Below are 20,364 nucleotides of genomic sequence, written 5' to 3'. Positions count from 1 at the left end.
ACAGAATGGAGATATTAAAGAGATCTCATTTGTGTTTTTATCTTCCTGTGGGACTGCAGCCATATTCATCTTGTTAAGTCACATCGCTTTTTCCCTCCATTTGCAATTTATCGGCGTCTCCTCGTGTGCCTGGAAGCACCGTGACGTATTTTGTCAGCGATTTAAAGCGTGTTTTCTCCGTAAGATGAAATGATTCTGATGTCCGCCCCAGTTTCAGAAGGGAATTGGCCGGCACTCGATGCCTAAAAGAAATGGAAACCGTAATTCTGGGCTGTGAAATGATTGACAAGCAATTACATTAGCCTACATCGCATTTCATTCACTTTGTTTGTGTTAAACCCTGTCTTTCTTCCTCCACGACCCCCTTCATCTTCATCTTCATCTTCCTCTGTCCTGTTTCTATCATGTGCGATGTACACTTATAATTCTGTGTGTGAGTGTGTGTGTGTGAGTGTGTGTTTGTGTGTGTGTGAGTGAGTGCGAGTGAGTGTGTGTTACATGTGCGATGCACACAGTTATAATTCTGTGTGTGTGTGTGTGTGTGTGAGTGTGTGTTTGTGTGTGTGTGTGTGAGTGTGTGTTACATGTGCGATGTACACAGTTATAATTCTGTGTGTGTGTGTGTGTGTGTGTGTTACATGTGCAATGAACACTTATAATTCAGTCTGTGTGAGTGTGTGTGTGTGTGTGTGTGTGTGTGTGTTTGTGTGAGTGAGTGAGTGTGTGTGTGTGTGTGTGTGTGTGTGTGTGTGTGTGTGTGTGTGTGTGTGTGTGTGTGTGTGTGTGTGTGTGTGTGTGTGTGTGTGTTACCTGTGCGATGTACACTTATAATTCTGTGTGTGTGTTTGTGTGTGAGTGTGTGTTACATGTGCGATGAACACTTATAATTCTGTGTGTGAGTGTGTGTGTGTGTTACATGTGCGATGAACACATAATTATGTGTGTGTGTGTGTGTGTGTGTGTGTGTGTGTGTGTGTGTGTGTGTGTATTTGTGTGTGTGAGTGTGTGTGTTACATGTGCAATGTACACTTATAATTCTGTGTATGTGAGTGAGTGTGTGTGTGAGTGTGTCTGTTTGTGTGTGTGTGTGTGTGTGTGTGTGTGTGTGTGTGTGTGTGTGTGTGAGAGAGAGAGTGTGTGTGTTACACACACACACACACAGAATTATAAGTGTACATCGCACATGTAACACACACACTCACACTCACACACACACACACACACAAACAGACACACACACAGAATTATAAGTGTACATCGCACGTGTGTGTGTGAGTGTGTGTTTGTGTGTGTGTGAGTGAGTGTGTGTGTGAGTGTGTGTGTTACATGTGCGATGTACACTTATAATTCTGTGTGTTACATGTGCGATGAATACTTATAATTCTGTGTGTGTGTGTGTGTGTGTGTGTGCGTGTGTGTGTGTGTGCGTGTGTTACATGTGCGATGAACTCTTATAATTATGTGTTTGTGAGTGAGTGTGTGAGTGTGTCTGTTTGTGTGTGAGTGAGTGTGTGTTAGTGTGTGTGTGTGTTACATGTGCGATGTACACTTATAATTCTGTGTGTGTGTGTGTGTGTGTGTGTGTGTGTGTGTGTGTGTGTGTGTGTGTGTGTGTGTGTGTGTGTGTGTGTGTGTGTGTGTGTGTGTGTGTGTGTGTGTAAAGTCTGACATATGAAATAATAGATATTTCCATATCAGAAATGAGTATCTTTATGGGGTTAAACATGTATTGTATTGAAATCTGCTTTTGCATTCTCATGCAATAACTTATAATATTCTCCAGTGTGACCAAAAATGAGTCTATAGATTTAATGCTCAATATAGTGTCTTGTGTGGATGCACGAGGGTGAAAGTTGTTGACGTGACACTGGCCAAGTGCGAAGCAAAGGTTAAGTGCTCATATTCTAGCGTTACGCTTTGTGTATGTGTGTGTGTGTGTGTGTGTGTTTATTCACAGTTGTGTTTCGTCCCCTCGCAGGCATACAAACGGAAAACAGAAGCAGCGAAGAAGGAGTACCTGAAGGCCCTGGCAGCGTACCGAGCCAGCCTGGTTTCCAAGGTAACCGGACGGGTTCACCTCTTTGGGTCAGCGCTAATGTTGGGGGGGTAAACATTAGACTAAAGATTTCAGCATTTCACGGGAAGAGCTGTCAGCACAAGAGTGCTGGTGCATGTGTGTTTTAAAGAGATGCTTCAGCTAAAAATACACACGTTTTGGGTCAAATGTGGATAAACCCAGCCATTGAGTTACATTTTTTAATTACATTTTTAACCCAACCGTTGGGTTTGTCCATATTTGACCCAAATTTGGGTTAAAACAACCCAGCATTTTTATAGTGCACCTTCATGCCAGACTTATATTTATAAGAAATATAGTGCAAATAATCAATGTTTGTGTTTTTTGTTGTCATTGAACAAAACAAATGCTAAAACTATTTAATCATTTTGTTAATTTAAATAAAATTAGATTAAATTAAATATAAAATAACTACATCTTGCTTTGGCAACTAACTAAGTTTAAAAAGTTCTAAAATTACTAAACACTAACACTGAAATATTACAAATATTAAAACATTTTAATGAAATCTGAAATATAATAATATATGCTTAAAATTCTAAATTTTAACTCTTTCCTCGCCAGCGTTTTTTGAAAAAAGTTGCCAGCCAACGGCAGCTTTTTACAAAAGTTTGAGAATATTTTGTTGTATGAATATCTGCACATGCATTATATCAAAAGAAAGAACATAACTTCTTTTATTCTAGCTTCATGCTTTCTTTATCAACACTTGAACATGGGTAGGTTTCATAAAAAAGCAGCATTTTGAGCAAAAAGCTGAGACGCACCCGAAGTCTGTCATGTAAAACAAGAGTGTGTTGATGAAGGTCTGCCTGCTATTCTATCTGTTAATGTTACTCCTGATCAGAGGCTTCCATAAATATATAGAGTATATATGTATTTTTATGCTTCAACTAAGTTTAATGGTGCAACACAAAAATATTTAATAGTGCATAAGTTGTAACTTAGTGCCTATTTACATCAAAACTAGGCTAGTTGTAACTTTCGCACAGCTGGTGGAACGGGTGTCCTGACTGGAAAGCTCTCCGATCCTTTATCCATACACGTGAAAAACACCCCGGGGCATTAGAGGGATCTGTTATGTTTAATATATTAAGTTTTGCTCTGTACAAGTTTATGTCTTTTGAATTAAAGTGCGCAGTGAACTCTGTTGCCTTGAAACTCATGCTGGCGCGGCTGTTCTTGCCTGCCAAAATGGCGTCGTAAACAGAATAGGTCACGTGACCTCCGGAGCTCTATACACTACACACTATGTGCTAACCAGAGTCTGAAGCCCCTCCCCCTTCACCATATAAGGAAGTGCATGAAGTCTAACATTCCGCACTTTGTTTCTTTTTTTTCTGTGAAGTGCATAAACACAGAACTCGCACTATTTATACTACAAAATGGCGTAGAATAGTGCATAAATACACAAATCTGGACTCACCTACACTCTCATAAAAAAAGGTACAAAGGCTGTCACTGGGGCGGTACCCTTTCAAAAAGGTACACATTTGTACCTAAAGAGTGCCTATTAGTACCTCAAAGGCACATATTGGTACCAAAATTGTACATATTAGAAACTAAATGCACTGTAAAAAAAATCCCCGTAAAATTTACGGTAAAAAAAAAAAATACGGCAGTAACGTTTTAGGTTTTTAGGGACAGCACCACATAATTTAAAGGTTTATAATGTAATAATTACGGTTACATTTTTTTTTTTTTTTACAGTTCAAAACCGTATAATTTAAAGGTTTATATTGTAATGATTATGTTTACACTGTAAACAATTTACGGTAAAAAAACATATTTCATTAACTGTTAAATTACCAACCTATTGAAATACTAATATCTGTTATGTACTTTTGATATATACGGACAAGCACCAATCACAGTGGAGATGAGAATCACATGATCAATCAAAGCTCATCACAAGCAGCTTTTAATAGGACAATACTAATATATCGAAGGTGCTCGGTGTCATTCACACAAACACTAAACACCTTCATGGTAAAACACATTTTAAAAAATAAAAAATAAACACTAATTTAACAACATCAGATGTAACATAAAACCCTAATGTACATAACTGATTAGAAAAAAACTAAGAAGAGACATAGTTATTGCAATTAAAATACATCAAATGCGAAGCGTCACGCAGGGAATTCTGGGAATGTCAATTTACGGGTTTTCACTGTAAATTACACAATGACTTGTTCTTTTTTACTTCCAAAAACTGTACATTTAACGGTATTTTACTGTAAAATGAAATGAAATGTAAGGTTAGATCTATTACAGTTATTTACCGTATATAATACGGAAACTTTCTGTCAACCAATTAACTGTTTTTCACCGTAGCATTTTTACAGTAAAATACCGTTAAAACCACAATCATTTTTTACAGTGTGGTACATATTAGAACCTTTTTAATGGGTACCATCCCAGTGACAGCTTTTGTACCTTTTTTCTGAGAGTGTATAACCATAGATCATTGATCTTGTGTAGAAAATAACCTTGTCACGATTCTGCGAAAATTCTCCTTTTCAGTCAAACGGGATTGGAAATGAAAGATGACTTTGAGTGTGTGTGTGAACTGATCCTTCATTAGTTCAAGCCTCTCTGTCACGTTTTCGCGGTCACTAGCTGATGCTGTAATCTGCGGGATCGCACGGCCTGCCGTCATTACGCATGCGCCGGCCATAAATCGATAGCAAATTTGCGAAAGCAGATTCAAATCAGCCGTTTCATGGCATACGTTCATCTGCATAATAAAACGCTGCCATTTCAAACCACTAATTTTACATTCATTGTTTCTCTTTTGAAAAACGCAAATTGCATTTTCATGCTAAACACTCTCTCTCCTTTCCCATACCTCGCTCCGTGAGCTCCTCGGCCCAAAACAAGAGCGTTGATTAAGCCGTGAATACAGTATTCATCACCCTCGGAGGCTTTTATTAAACGCCTTTCTCATCCTTCATTGCGTATAATTAAATATTTCGTCAAAATCTCGTTTTGGCAGATGCTTTGATTGATGTGTTCGTATATACTCTCATGCATTGAAAAGGAGGAAAATATGATGGGAAAAAAACGATCAAATCCACAGCCCAAAACTTGAAACGCACACTCGTGAAAAGAGGATGGCTCTTTTTGCTCATAAATGAGGTTTTTATGCATAATTGAGACGAAAGCACAAGAAGAATTGGTGGGAAATGTGAAGTCTGAGAGTGTTTAAACTCGTGCACCTGGTGCTGTTTTATAGTGATGCATTATTGTCTTTTAGATAAATAATGTTTTGTGTTTGTGTAAAAGTACATTTTTCTCAAATCTGGATAATTCATCATCCTTTTATCAAAACATATCTGGTTAAGCGTACTTGAAAAGCGAACCTCTGCATGGTTTGTAATGTTGTTTGGAGGTTTTGTGAAATACGAGGCGGTTAATGGCACCACTTTGAAAGCGATCGTATGGTGTGTGTGTGTGTGTGATGATGTACGTTCAGGACCTGGACAATCTCCACTTGTTTAATTTAAAGAGAAATGTTTGAAAATGTCCGCGGCAGATGTGCTCGCTCAAACACGCTTGCTTTTTCTCCGCTCTCTACGGACACGGATTCAGGCCTCAATCTGTTCATGTTGACCAGTTTCCACGTTCTGCTCAATAAATATGAGGCATTATGAAAGCGCCATGATTGTGACAGCTGATGAACACGGGCGGCTGCCCATCACGCACTGGCATTTGAAAAACATATTGCCATTTACGGTGCGTAAAACGGTAATAACACAATGCTCTGCAGTGAGCGCGTGCTCTCAATTTGACAGATCAGAGAAAGGTGTGTTCGTGAGATTGGTGTTTCCTACTGTTTCTCACTGTGGTTTTCTGCTCTTCTAAATACTCACACTCCAAAAGAACCATGCTCATTTGTGATTCATTTAATGATCACCTCAAATGTACTCAAACGTACAGTATATGCAAATGAGTCAAAGTGAGAGTGCTCGCGTTAATCTGATCATTTGATGAGAAATGTTTGAGGTCATATTGAAATCTCAGACTTTTGATTTGTGCACTTTGGGAAATCCAAGCAGTTCTTTTTGAGATCTCTTCTGAAACTTTTGAGAGAGATTTGTTCAAAAACACTGATTCATCCAGTAATGAAACAAGTCTTTATGAGTGAGTCATTGAATCATTCATTCAAGAGATTCGTTCAAAAACGCTGATTTATCCAGTAATGAAACAAGTCTTTATGAGTGAGTCGTTGAATCATTCATTCAAGAGATTTGTTCAAAAACGCTGATTTATCCAGTAATGAAACAAGTCTTTATGAGTGAGTCATTGAATCATTCATTCAAGAGATTCGTTCGAAAATGCTAATTCATCCAGTAATGATACAAGTGAAGTCTTTATGAGTGAGTCACTGAATCATTCATTCAAAAGATTCATTCAAAAACGCTGATTTATCCAGTAATGAAACAAGTGAAGTCTTTATGAGTGAGTCATTGAATCATTCATTCAAGAGATTCGTTCAAAAACGCTGATTTATCCAGTAATGAAACAAGTCTTTATGAGTGAGTCATTGAATCATTCATTCAAAGGATTTGTTCAAAAACGCTGATTCATCCAGTAATGAAACAAGTGAAGTTTTTATGAGTGAGTCATTGAATCACTCATTCAAGAGATTTGTTCAAAAACGCTGATTCATCCAGTAATGAAACAAGTCTTTATGAGTGAGTCATTGAATCATTCATTCAAAGGATTTGTTCAAAAACGCTGATTCATCCAGTAATGAAACAAGTGAAGTCTTCATGAGTGAGTCACTGAATGATTAATTCAAGAGATTCATTCAAAATCACTGATTCATCTGATAATGAAACAAATGAAGTCTTTATGAGTGAGTCACTGAATCATTCATTCAAAAGATTCATTCAAAAACGCTGATTTATCCAGTAATGAAACAAGTGAAGTCTTTATGAGTGAGTCATTGAATCATTCATTCAAAAGGTTCGTTCAAAAAGGCTGATTCATCCAGTAATGAAACAAGTGAAGTCTTTATGAGTGAGTCATTGAATCATTCATTCAAAAGATTTGTTCAAAAAGGCTGATTCATCCAGTAATGAAACAAGTGAAGTCTTTATGAGTGAGTCATTGAATCATTCATTCAAAAGATTCGTTCAAAAACACTGATTCATCCAGTAATGAAACAAGTGAAGTCTTTATGAGTGAGTCATTGAATCATTCATTCAAGAGATTTGTTCAAAAACACTGATTCATCCAGTAATGAAACAAGTGAAGTCTTTATGAGTGAGTCACTGAATCATTAATTCAAGAGATTTGTTCAAAAACACTGATTCATCCAGTAATGAAACAAGTGAAGTCTTTATGAGTGAGTCACTGAATCATTAATTCAAGAGATTTGTTCAAAAACACTGATTCATCCAGTAATGAAACAAGTGAAGTCTTTATGAGTGAGTCACTGAATCATTCATTCAAAAGATTCGTTCAAAAACGCTGATTTATCCAGTAATGAAACAAGTGAAGTCTTTATGAGTGAGTCATTGAATCATTCATTCAAAAGATTTGTTCAAAAAGGCTGATTCATCCAGTAATGAAACAAGTGAAGTCTTTATGAGTGAGTCATTGAATCATTCATTCAAAAGATTCGTTCAAAAACACTGATTCATCCAGTAATGAAACAAGTGAAGTCTTTATGAGTGAGTCACTGAATCATTAATTCAAGAGATTTGTTCAAAAACACTGATTCATCCAGTAATGAAACAAGTGAAGTCTTTATGAGTGAGTCACTGAATCATTCATTCAAAAGATTCGTTCAAAAACGCTGATTTATCCAGTAATGAAACAAGTGAAGTCTTTATGAGTGAGTCATTGAATCATTCATTCAAGATATTTGTTCAAAAACACTGATTCATCCAGTAATGAAACAAGTGAAGTCTTTATGAGTGAGTCACTGAATCATTCATTCAAAAGATTTGTTCAAAAACGCTGATTTATCCAGTAATGAAACAAGTGAAGTCTTGATGAGTGAGTCATTAAATCATTCACTCAATCTGTTCTATTTTAACAAAAAAAAGTGAATTTAAAATTCTTTTAAATATTTTGTCAGAACCTCCAGTAATTTCCAAGTTATTTTGTTTAGTTCAGAATCATGATCTCTATTTGAAACCAAACAAATGTGATTCTCAATATATCCAGACTCGTGCAGCTCTAACACTTTAAAAACTGTTGAAGTTGTAAATAAAGATTATGGAGTGCATTATAGTAGTCGTTCTACTTCAAAATATCATGTGTTACCTCCCATTTCTTTAATTGTTTGTGGAATTTTCGGTAAGATTTTAGAATAATGGTCATTAGTTAACATTAGTTAATGTATTAACTAACATGAGCTGACCATGAGCAGTACATTTGTTACTGTATTTGTTCATCTTTGTTAACGTTAGTTACAGTTTTTCTCAGTCGCTTTGGTACATTTCTCAGATCAGAATTGAAATTCTCAAATCTACCTGTTCAATCTTCACATCATTGTGTCACTTGTGCACATCAAAAAAGCAGTTTCTCATTTCTTTGAACAAGTTGCAAATGCTTTGGTACATCCATGCAAATGATTCTGTACAATTTTCTGCTGTTTCCTACATTATCAGTTGCTTATGTCATGTTGATCAAAATGTATTATAATGGGTCTCTATAGTCTCACCCCCCACAACATTTAGCCATTAGTTCATAGCAGAAGTCTTTACATGCAAAATGGTTGAACAAGTTGTCATTATGTCAAGCATATTTTTATACATTTCCGTTAGACGTTCACATTTCTACTTTTGTTTTTCTGGGGTTTTTTTCCCTTTGTGCTATGCAGTGCTGTCTTTTCCTTTCTGTATCGCAATGACAACAAATTACAGTACAAACAGTAAAAGCATAAATGTGAATCTTGTCCAGTCTCTTACAATCAAACTCACACATACACTAAGGTGTAACCAACAATTTACAATAATTGTCATCAAAACTTTAGCCATATTTACATCAGAACATCCGTGTTATTCATACACAATGACACAAGGACTTGATGGCACTGACCTGTTCATTGACACAGATATTTACTTTTGAGAGATGAACTAAGGATTTTGAGCAAGAGACTGGCTTTTGCATGTAATCCATGGTGTTTTGCTATTTGTACGAATTGTTTTGAGAAATGGACTTACTGTTTTGCAAATGTCGAGGATGATTCGAGAAATGTACCAAAGCGACTGAGAAAAACTGTAATATAAATCCAGGTGTTCATGGTTTGTTCATGTTAGTTCACCGTGCATTAACTAATGTTAACAAGATTTTAATAATGTATTAGTAAATGTTGAAATTAAAGGGTTAGTTCACCCAAAAATGAAAATTCTGTCATTAATTACTGACCCTCATGTCGTTCGACACCCGTCAGACCTCCGTTCATCTTCAGACACAAATGAAGATATTTTAGTGTAAATCTGATGCTCTGAAAGGCCTCCATTGGCTCAATGCACTTTACACTCTCAAGACCCTTAAAAGACACTAAAGACGTCGTTACAAAGTCCATCTCACTACAGTGGTTCTACAATAACTTTATGAAGACGAGAATAGTTTTTGTGCGCAAAAAAACCCTAAATAACGACTTATATAGTGATGACGATTTCAAAACACGGCATCATGAAGCTTTAAGCGTTATGAATCAGTGAATCGAATCATGATTCGGATCGCGTGTCAAACCGCCAAACTGCTGAAATTTGGCGATTCAAACTGCTGAATCGACTCACTGATTCATAACGCTTCGAAGCTTCATGAGGCCGTGTTTTGAAATCGTCATCACTATATAAGTCGTTATTTAGGGTTTTTTTGCGCACAAAAACTATTCTCGTCACTCCATAAAGTTATTGTAGAACCACTGTAGTGAGATGGACTTTGTAACGACGTCTTTAGTGTCTTTTAAGGGTCTTGAGAGTGTAAAGTGCATTGAGCCAATGGAGGCCTTTCAGAGCATCAGATTTACACTAAAATATCTTCATTTGTGTCTGAAGATGAACGGAGGTCTGACGGGTGTCCAACGACATGAGGGTGAGTAATTAATGACAGAATTTTCATTTTTGGGTGAACTAACCCTTTAACATTAACAAAGATAAATAAATGCTTTAAATGTGCAGTTCATTATTAGTTAATGTTAACTCTAATGACCATTATTCTAAAGTGTTACCGAGTTTTCTAGCACTTTCTGAGTGAGAACTGTTTCGACGTAAACCCCACACCATTCTGACCATGTGCATTTTCTCTCTCTCAGACCTACAGTGACCCGGTGGAGAGCAAAAGCGCCCAGTCTAGCCAGCCATCGTCACACATGATGCCCCCCAACGCCTCCCTGTACAGCGTCCCGCCCCAGCCCTCCTCCCCATACCTGGGCCCCAGTCCCTTCCCCCTGTCGGACCTCCAGAGCTACGCTGCTGGGGCTCCCAGACACGGCCTGCCCCGTTCGGCCATGCTGCCCGCGCTCAGTGCCTCCCCTCCAGCGTCCTTCCAGATCAGCCCCCCCCTCCACCAGCAGCTCTCTCTGCACCAGGGCTCCCTCCTCAACCAGCCAATCCGCATGCAGCAGGTCCAGTCACAGCCAATCATCTCTCACCAGATGGGCCTCCAGGCACCGCTGCACTCCCCACCCCCAGGACAGCAGGTTAGCGTGCATACTGGGAGACGCCACACGTGCTTGTGTTTATGGGGTGCGATTGGAACGGCACACTACCGTGCATAATATCTGATATATGCATATACACTGAAAAAAATGATCCATTGAATTTACAAAAAAAATGTATCCTAAGTGGTCGCAATCAATTTATTTTATCTCAATTTGAACAAAAACACATGCAATTTCATTTTTTTTTTAATTAAAATCAAACAACTAAATTTAAATTATTTAAATGAGCACAAATTAATAATGCTTAATTTAATCGGGTCATTATCATTTTTTTTCCAGTGTACTACATTTGCCAAAATGTGCATTGTAGGTACTGACCCACAATGCACTCAACTTGGTAGTTCATTACCAGTGTTTATTCGATTTTTTAAAAGGCAAACAAGCCCTAGAAATGTTTAGCATTGCATACTACTTTACTAAAACAAGAGTATACAGCATATATTGACCAGTGCACAGTAATTATTGCAAAGTGTGCATTGAATCTCATATTTCACATTTTCCAAAATGTGTCATATTTGATTTTTTAAAAATGCAAATGCAAATGTTTTGCATGCATTCTACTTTGCATACTATTAAAAAAGAGTATTGCATAATAATCAGTAATTCTATTCAATTCCAGACCATAGAAACATTTAGCGTGGCATACTGCACAGTTTCATGCACTAAACACAGCATGTGCTTGTGATTGGATCGGCACACTAACATGCAATACTGTGCATAATATCTGAAATATGCATATACTACATTTGCCAAAAAGTGCATTGTAGGTACTGAGCCGCAATGCACTCAACTTGGTAGTTCATTTCTTTAAAAATGCACTAGAAATGTTTAGCATTGCATAATAATTTATTAGAAGAGTATACAGCATATGTTGACCAGTGAACAGTAATACTATTGAATTCAAAACATGACCATAGAAACATTTAGCGTGGCATATTGCACACAGTTCCATGCACTAAACGCCACACATGCTTTGGTTTATGGGGTGCGATTAGAACAGCACACTACCATGTAACACTGTGCAAAGTGTGCATAGAATCTCATATTTCACATTTGCCAATATGTGCACAGCACTCAACTTGACCATCCATTTCCAGTGTTTATTTGATTTTTTAAAAATGCAAATGCAAATGTTTTGCATTGCATATTACTTTGCACACTATTAAAAAAGAGTATTGCATAATAATCAGTAATTCTATTCAATTCCAGACCATAGAAACATTTAGCGTGGCATACTGCACACAGATTCATGCACTAAACACAGCATGTGCTTGTGATTGGATCGGCACACTAACATGCAATACTGTGCATAATATCTGAAATATGCATATACACTGAAAAAAATGATTCGTTGAATTTACTAAATGTTTTTATCGTAAGTGGTCGTAATCAATTTATTAATCTCAATTTAAACAAAAACACATGCAATTCCCATAAAACACTTTTTATTTTTATTTTATTAAAATCAAAAAACTAAATGTAAATTATTTAAATGAGCACAAATTAATAATGCTTAATTTAATCGGGTCCTAATAATTTTTTTTTCAGTGTATTACATTTGCCAAAATGTGCATTGTAGGTACTGACCCACAATGCACTCAACTTGGTAGTTCATTACCAGTGTTTATTTGATTTTTTTAAAGGCAAACAAGCCCTAGAAATGTTTAGCATTGCATACTACTTTACTAAAACAAGAGTATACAGCATATATTGACCAGTGAACAGTAATTATTGAATTCAAAACATTTAGCGTGGCATATTGCACACAGTTCCATGCATTAAACGCCACACGTGCTTGGTTTATGGGGTGCGATTAGAACAGCACACTACCATGTAACACTGTGCAAAGTGTGCATAGCATCTCATATTTCACATTTGCCAAAATGTGCACAGCACTCAACTTGACCATCCATTTCCAGTGTTTATTTGATTTTTTTTTTTTTTTAAAGCAAATGTTTTGCATGCATTCTATTAAAAAAGAGTATTGCATAATAATCAGTAATTCTATTCAATTCCAGACCATAGAAACATTTAGCGTGGCATACTGCACAGTTTCATGCACTAAACACAGCATGTGCTTGTGATTGGATCGGCACACTAACATGCAATACTGTGCATAATATCTGAAATTTCTATTTGCATAAATGACATTTACATTTGCCAAAATGCACTCTAGGTACTGTATCCCACGATGCAATGCTCTCAACTTGACCATCCATTCCACTGTTTATTTGATTTTTTTTAATGCAAATAAGCCCTAGAAATGTTTTGCATTGCATACTACTTTGCATACTAATTAAAAAACAGCTTAAAGCATATATTTGACAGTATTCCAGTCCAAACATGACCGTAGAAATGTTTAGTGTGACATACTGCATACATGTACTAAATGCCACACATACTTGTGTTTATGGGATGTGGTTGGACCAGCACACACTGCAATAGGTACTCTATCCCACAATGCAATGCACTTAACCTTCCATTTATACTGTTTGTTTGATTGTTTTTTGAAATGCAATGATAATTGGACGAGATTGCACACTACTTATACATGCATTTAGCACCAGGAAACATTTATAATTGCATACTGCATTTTGGAGGGGGGGGGGGGGTGCATACTCTATATATGCAGTGTAGTCTGTATGGTAGTATTCCGTTCCGATCTTGCCATGATCAAAGTGTTAAATATAAAATAAGCACACAAGCTTATTTTGCATGTGGAAAAACATTGATACACACACAGAATATACTTCATGTTTTTTGTTTAGAATCGCTCAATATTAATAGCAGTGTTCGGAAACACATCTTGTTGGGAAAATGTTATGAAATGAACTTGAAAAAGGACAGGTCATCTTATGCGTGCGAGGTGAAATGAGATGAAGTGAGAACGGGTGGAGGATGTGTTGTTTCGGAGGTGTTGTCTCTGTTCTGAAGACGTTGTGTGTGAAAAGGTCTGATTTTCCAAAGCACCGTCAGTGTTTAGCACCTTCCTACAGTCAAGCAATACAAGGAAACACTTCATAAACTGTTTTGAAAAGAAGTGAGGAACAAATGTCAGGTTTAATTTTTTTAATAATACGCTTTTGGTACATTTTTAAGATACACTATATTGCCAAAAGTTTTGGGACGCCTGCCTTTACAGGCACATGAACTTCCCATTCTTAATCTGTAGGGTTTAATATGGAGTTTGCAGCTCTAACTGCTTCAGCTCTTCTGGGAAGGCTTTCCTCAAGGTTTAGGAGTGTGTTTATGGGGATTCTTCTAGAAGCGCATTTGTGATGTTGGACGAGAAGGCCTGGCTCTCAGTCTCCGCTCTAATTCATCCCAAAGCTGTTCTATCGGGTTGAGGTCAGGACTCAAGTTCCTCCACACCAAACTCGCTCATCCATGTCTTTATGTAGCGACGCTTTGTGCACTGGTCAGTCATGTTGGGACAGGAAGGGGCCGTCCCCAAACTGTTCCCACAAAGTTGGGAGCATGAAATTGTCCAAAATGTCTTGGTGAAGCATTACAAGTTCCTTTCACTGGAACTAAGAGGCCAACCCCTGAAAAACAACACCATATCATAATCCCCCCTCCACCAAACTTTACACTTGGCACAATGCAGTCAGGCAAGTCCCGTTCTCCTGGCAACCACCAAACCCAAACTCGTCCATGGGATCGCCAGAGAGAAGCGTGAATGGTCATTCAGAGAACACGTCTCCACTGCTCTAGAGTCCAGTGGCGGCGCGCTTTACCCCACTGCATCCCACGCTTTGCATTGCACTTGGTGATGTAAGGCTTGGATGAGCTGCTCGGCCATGGAAACCCATTTCATGAAGCTCTACACACTGTTCTTGAGCTCATCTGAAGGCCACAGGAGGTCTGGAGCTCTTGACTCTGCAGAAAGTTGGCGACTTCTGTGACCCTCAGCATGCGCTGACCCCGCTCTTTGTGGCTGAGTTGCTGTTGCTCCCAATCGCTTCCACTTTGTTATAATCCCACTAACAGCTGAGCGTGGATTATTTAGTATAATATTTGGATTTATTGCACAGGTGTCCACCGAAGCCATAGAAGCGTCTGCAGGCCTAGAGCTTGAGTTATACACCTGTGGCCATGAAGTGATTGAACACCTGAACTCAGTGATATGGAGGGGCGACCCAATACTTTTGGCAATATAGTGTATGTGAAGTACACACATCAGGGTTACACTTTCACTGCATTGGCGAAGCATTCATGTTTGCACACTTGCATATGTTTCTGGCCTTAAAATGCTAATAAAATATGTGTGCCATCTCTCTCTCTCTCTCTCTCAGGGATTCTCTCACTTACAGTCGGAGTATCAGAAGAGTGTGGGGGGGTCTCAGTCTCCAGGGGCTCCGAACCCAGTGGGCCAGAACCCCGACTGGGACAGCGAGTACTGCAACCGGGAGTGCGGCGGAAACCACTGCAGGTAAACAGTGTTTGTGTGTGTGTGTGTGTGTGTGTGTGTGTGTTATGATGTTAACTGTCTCCTGAGACCTGTGTCAGTATCAGGGGACTCTGTGAGCGTGTGCAAGCCGCATGTGTGGTTTCAGAGCTGTGCGGCATGCATTATTTATTGGGTAATATAACAATGCAATGCAACAAAAAAACACATACAATAACAGTTAAAATACCAGTTCACCCAAAAATCATCATTTATTCACCCTCATGTCATTCCAAACCTGTATGACAAGCTTTCTTATGCTCTAAAGTAGACTTCCTGTTCTTAAAGCTCATTGATAGTACACACTGTTAAAGGATTAGTTCACTTTTAAATAAACTTTTGCTGATAATTTACTCACCCTCATGTCATCCAAGATGTCCATGTCTTTCTTTCTGCAGTCGAAAAGAAATTAAGGTTTTGGATGAAAACAGTCCAGGATTTTTCTCCATATAATGGACTTCAGTGGGACCCAAACGGTTCAAGGTCCAAATGACAGTTTCAGTGCAGCTTCAAAGGGCTTTAAACGATACCAGACGATGAATAAGGGTCTTATCTAGCCAAACCATCAGTTTCTGCGAGAAACCGAGCAGTATTTATGCTATTATTTTACCTCTTTTCAGTCGAGCGTGATCGTCTCTGAGCTCAGCCATAACTTCCGCTAAGTGAGGTCAAATTAGATGGTGGTCATAGATTTATACGTAGATGCCTCATTAGCGACTGCACGGATCAGTAGAATGAGGCATCTACTATCGATAAATCTATAACCACGATCTAATTTGACCTCACTCTCCGGAAGTTATGGCGGAGCTCAGAGACGATCGCGTTCCTCTGTTAAGAGGTAAAATAATAGCATAGATACTGCTCGGTTTCTCGCAGAAACTGATCGTTTGGACCTTGAACCGTTTGGGTCCCACTGAAGTCCATTATATGGAGAACAACCCTGGACTGTTTTCATCCAAAACCTTAATTTCTTTTCGACTGCAGAAAGAAAGACCTGGACATCTTGGATGAAATGGGGGTGAGTAAATTATCAGCAAAAGTTTATTTAAAAGTGAACTAATCCTTTAAGACAGTAATGTTGACGTTGATTTTACACCAATCCCAGCGCGAGTCCGAATCAATGACGAAACATTGGAAGAACTAGTTATTCATCCCGAACCTTGAGCAGGACGTTTCTCAGTGATGCTCCTCAGTTTGAGGTACATTATGAGATGTTTCAACTATAATTCTACACCATCCGCATTAGCAAGTGTGTGTGTGTGTGTGTCTAATGTATTGCGGTGCACATGCTAGTACATTAACTAGTTAGCCCAGCTAATGTAAACTTTAACGTTTGCAAAAAAAAACTTGATCCTTTATCTTTAATCAAAGTAGTAAGAATGACAGACCACCTGCATTAATAGACACAGTTTTAGGCTTTCCTGTAGCTCAAACAGTAGAGCGTTGCGCTAGCAACGCCAAGGACATGTGTTCGATTCCCAGGGAAAGCAAGAACTGACAAAATGTAAAATGTGTACCTTGAATGCAATGTAAGTCGCTTTGCCAAATGCATAAATGTAATAGTGGCCCACAGTTGATTTACAGTAGTATTTCAAGTATGCTTTGTGCACTGGTCAGTCATGTTGGGACAGGAAGGGGCTGTCAACAAACTGTTCCCACAAATTTGGGAGCATGAAATTGTCCAAAATGTCTTGGTGAAGCATTAAGAGTTCCTTTCACTGGAACTAAAGGGCTAAGCCCTAAAAAAAATAAAATAAAAAAATGTAAAAAAAAAAAAAAAAATCATACCATAATCCCCCCTCCACCAAACTTTACACTTGGCACAATGGCGCCAGGAGAGTCCCGTTCTCCTGGCAACCGCCAAACCCAGACTCGTCCATGAGATTGTCAGACAGAGAAGCGTGATTGGTCACTCCAGGGAACACGTCTCACTGCTCTAGAGTCCGCAACGCGCAAGACAGTAATAACGTGAGTTAGCCAGATACTTACTCAATAAACACATTTTAGAGCACAGCGTCTTCTCGGCATGATGCTATCCAGTATCCGCTGCAGTGTTTGAGGGGGTTTAGTGGACGGGCAATATGCTAATGTTTTGTCGAAATGTTGAAATGGCTTGCGACTCGTTTGAAAAACGATTCGTTTAATTGACTCAGAGTCGACTCTTACTTATGAGAGACAATAACTTACAGATTTAAAACTTTGCAGGATGTTTTCATTCACTTATTACTATATGTAATAATTATAATATATATTATGAACTATATTACACAATACATGAAAGTTCATTTTCAAAAATCCATAATAGGGGCACTTTAAAGTGATAGTTCACCCGAAAATGAAAATTAGCCCATGATTTACTCACCCTCAAGTCATCCGAAGTGTGTATGAAATTCTTCTTTCAGACGGATAAAATCGGCGTTATATTACAAAAGTCCAGGTTAATCCAAGCGTTAGAATTGGATTCATAGTTGCTCTGTTTCTGAAAAATGCATCTGTCCGTCATATAACTGCTCCACGCGGCTCTGGGGTGTTAATAAAGGCCTTCTGAAGCGAATCGACGCGTTTGTGTAAGAAAAATATCCATATTTAAAACTTTATCAAGTAAAATTTCGGCCGATGTGTTCGACTGTGTGCATATGCTTGCGTACGCGTAAAGAAATGTTTCATCATAGATTTCAATAACAAAACTAGCACCATTTCATAACTGTGGTCCATTGGACACATGAGTGTTCTGAAGTCATATGAAAGAGGTTGAATGGAATCGAGCAGCTCAGACATTCGGCCTAATATCTCGAAATTTGTTCAATGGCTTGCTTTGAATTTTGGTTTGGAGTGACTTGACACAATTCTTACTTCTGTGTGCAAATGAACTTTCTGAGCTTTTGTCCCTGACGCTGATTTGTTTCTCATTGTCTTGCAGTGGCAGTATGATAGGCAGGGATAAGCCACTCTACCTCACTTGAAGCAAAACAAGGAGAACGGAAAGAGAAAAGATGAAACAACACCAGGGAGTCCCCCCCTCCTCCGCACCTCTCCACCCTTCCCAGACATCATCAGTTTCCCTCAGTGTCATTTTGCATTCGTTTTTAGAAGGATGTGTGTGTGTACGCGTTCTGAAGACTACTAGTGATCCTTTCATTTTTGCCAAGCACTTAAAAATGTACAGGCCTCTGCGCCAGAGACCTCAGAGAGCACTCACTCCGTCTCTGAATAAACTTAAAAGAAAAGAAAAAAAAAGATGTATATAACAAAAAGCGAAAAGGAAAAAAAATAAATAAAGCAAACTACCATTAAACCGGCCCTCAGGGCGAATGAGCTTTAACTATAACAGAGGAAAACTCTCCTCTTAGTTTCTCAGTTACTTTCCTTTCCTCGTCTCATTTTCGTTTTTGTTTTGTTGTTGTACTTTTATTTATTTCCTGCTTGCGACATAGCTCTTGTTTTGGCCCGTTGCGTCTCTTTCGAGGGCGATACATCGACTGATGCTTGTGAATTTTAGGCAAAAAAAAAAAATACACAAATTGATAAATACAACTTCTTTTTGTAAATTGAAAGACCCGTGTAGGTCTTTGTTGATCTGTCACAGTGTGATTGTAAATATCACTTTTGGGGGGGTCAAATTTGGGAAGATGAAGTCCAGATATTTTTTCTTCTTTAATATGACTTATAATTCATTGATTTGTATTTGAAATGGTATTTTGTGAATGCGAGCCGGAGTGAATGAGCGTGTGTGTGTGAGTGTATTTGTGCGTTGTGTAACTGAACAGCCTGTGCAGGTGATATCAGAAGAGTGTTTTCACACCACGTACACAATCTTGCATTAAATCTGTGCTCACTGGTGTGACCCCCCCCCAAATATAAAGATCTATGGCAAAAACCCATGACCGACTGCATGACCTGGCTCTCCATTTAGGCTCCCCGATTGGTCGGAGCCCCATTTTTGATTTCGAAACGGACTCCTGCACGACTCTGAGATCGCAAACGCATGATCCAACGAAGCGTGTTCGCAGCCAAACTTGTGACGCGATTTGATCAGCTTTGTCGATTTACTCTCAGGTTCTAAATGTGAAGTGTAAATGCGCCTCCGGATTCAGGTCAAGGGCCAGAAACCTACTTTACACAAGTACACAGATGTGAACACAGTTTGTGCCATGTTTAACTTTAACTTATCATTCAGCAATATCCTCTTAAAACGTTTCTCCACCACGACAGTGACTGACTGTAGATGAAGAAAACGCACCGCATACTTGTGTTGTGCTGAATCACATGATGTGTACTTGCATAGAGGCGGTTTCAAGCCTAACGCAGTATTCAATTCATTTCTTTTGCCTGGTCTTGACTGACATTAAATCCACCAATATAACGTAAAGGTGAACTATAATGTGAGATAATACAGCACACAGTAAATTAAATCAACAGTGGGTCTATAGTTTTCTAGTAGCTTTTGCTAGATGTTCTATTGTGTTGATCTCATCTTTAAGTTTTGTGGGAAAAAAATTAAATGCATTCGATCATTTAGTCAGACGTTTTCTTTTAATCTTTTTTTTTTCTACTGTAGCATACTATTTTTAGTTGGATAAAATAAATAACTTCTAAGACATTTAATTTGTGTACAAACCTGCCAATTGTAGTTATTTTATTTGTAAAGTCAGCAATGATGATTATTTTAAAATGTTATCAGCAAGTTGCCCATCAGTTAATATTTAATAATGTTGAACAGGTTTCTATTTATGAACAAAATGAGATCAATTTTGCTTATAACTACAATATGTTCTTTTGTTTGTTTTTTGATTATGATGATGATGATGATGACAATTGCTTTTATTTTTACTTTTTGAATACTGTTTTTTTTTCTTTCCTTGCCAGCCAGGTCATTTTGTGTCACTATGCCTTTTTGTTTCATTTTGTCCGTAATAAAAACGTTAAATGAGAGATTTGTGGTTGTTTTGTTTCCTTTTTATGCACATTAACATTCATAACAACCACTTCCTCTAGGGATGCACTGATATGACGCATTTGAGGGAAATAATCCATCGGCTTTAATATATTGGCCAAATTTTCTTATTGGGTCAATAACAATTACATAAAAAAATACAGCTGCAAGCAGCAATTAAGGGGCCAAGCACAAATAAAGCACATTAAGTGATG

At 38.2% G+C, this 20,364-nt stretch overlaps 1 protein-coding gene across 9 annotated transcripts in view; it reads left to right on the top strand.

Moving 5' to 3' along the window:
• The window catches only part of tox2 (TOX high mobility group box family member 2), a 214,362-nt gene extending 194,214 nt beyond the window's left edge, over window positions 1–20,148 (top strand). For 7 of the 9 annotated variants that reach the window (XM_079841685.1, XM_079841689.1, XM_079841690.1 and 4 more), the window contains 4 exons: window positions 1,979–2,059; window positions 10,362–10,748; window positions 15,065–15,201; window positions 18,137–20,148. In XM_079841685.1, the coding sequence (XP_079697811.1) occupies window positions 1,979–2,059; window positions 10,362–10,748; window positions 15,065–15,201; window positions 18,137–18,179 (648 nt within the window). In that variant the 3' untranslated portion in view covers window positions 18,180–20,148. The remainder of the gene's footprint in view (window positions 1–1,978; window positions 2,060–10,361; window positions 10,749–15,064; window positions 15,202–18,136) is intronic. The other 2 variants (XM_079841692.1, XM_079841691.1) reach the window with 1 other exon arrangement.
• Window positions 20,149–20,364: the final 216 nt, after the last annotated feature.

Source organism: Gobio gobio, assembly GCF_949357685.1.
Source record: "Gobio gobio genome assembly, chromosome: 17".
NCBI lineage: Eukaryota > Metazoa > Chordata > Actinopteri > Cypriniformes > Gobionidae > Gobio > Gobio gobio.
This window is presented reverse-complemented; position numbering and strand designations above follow the sequence as displayed.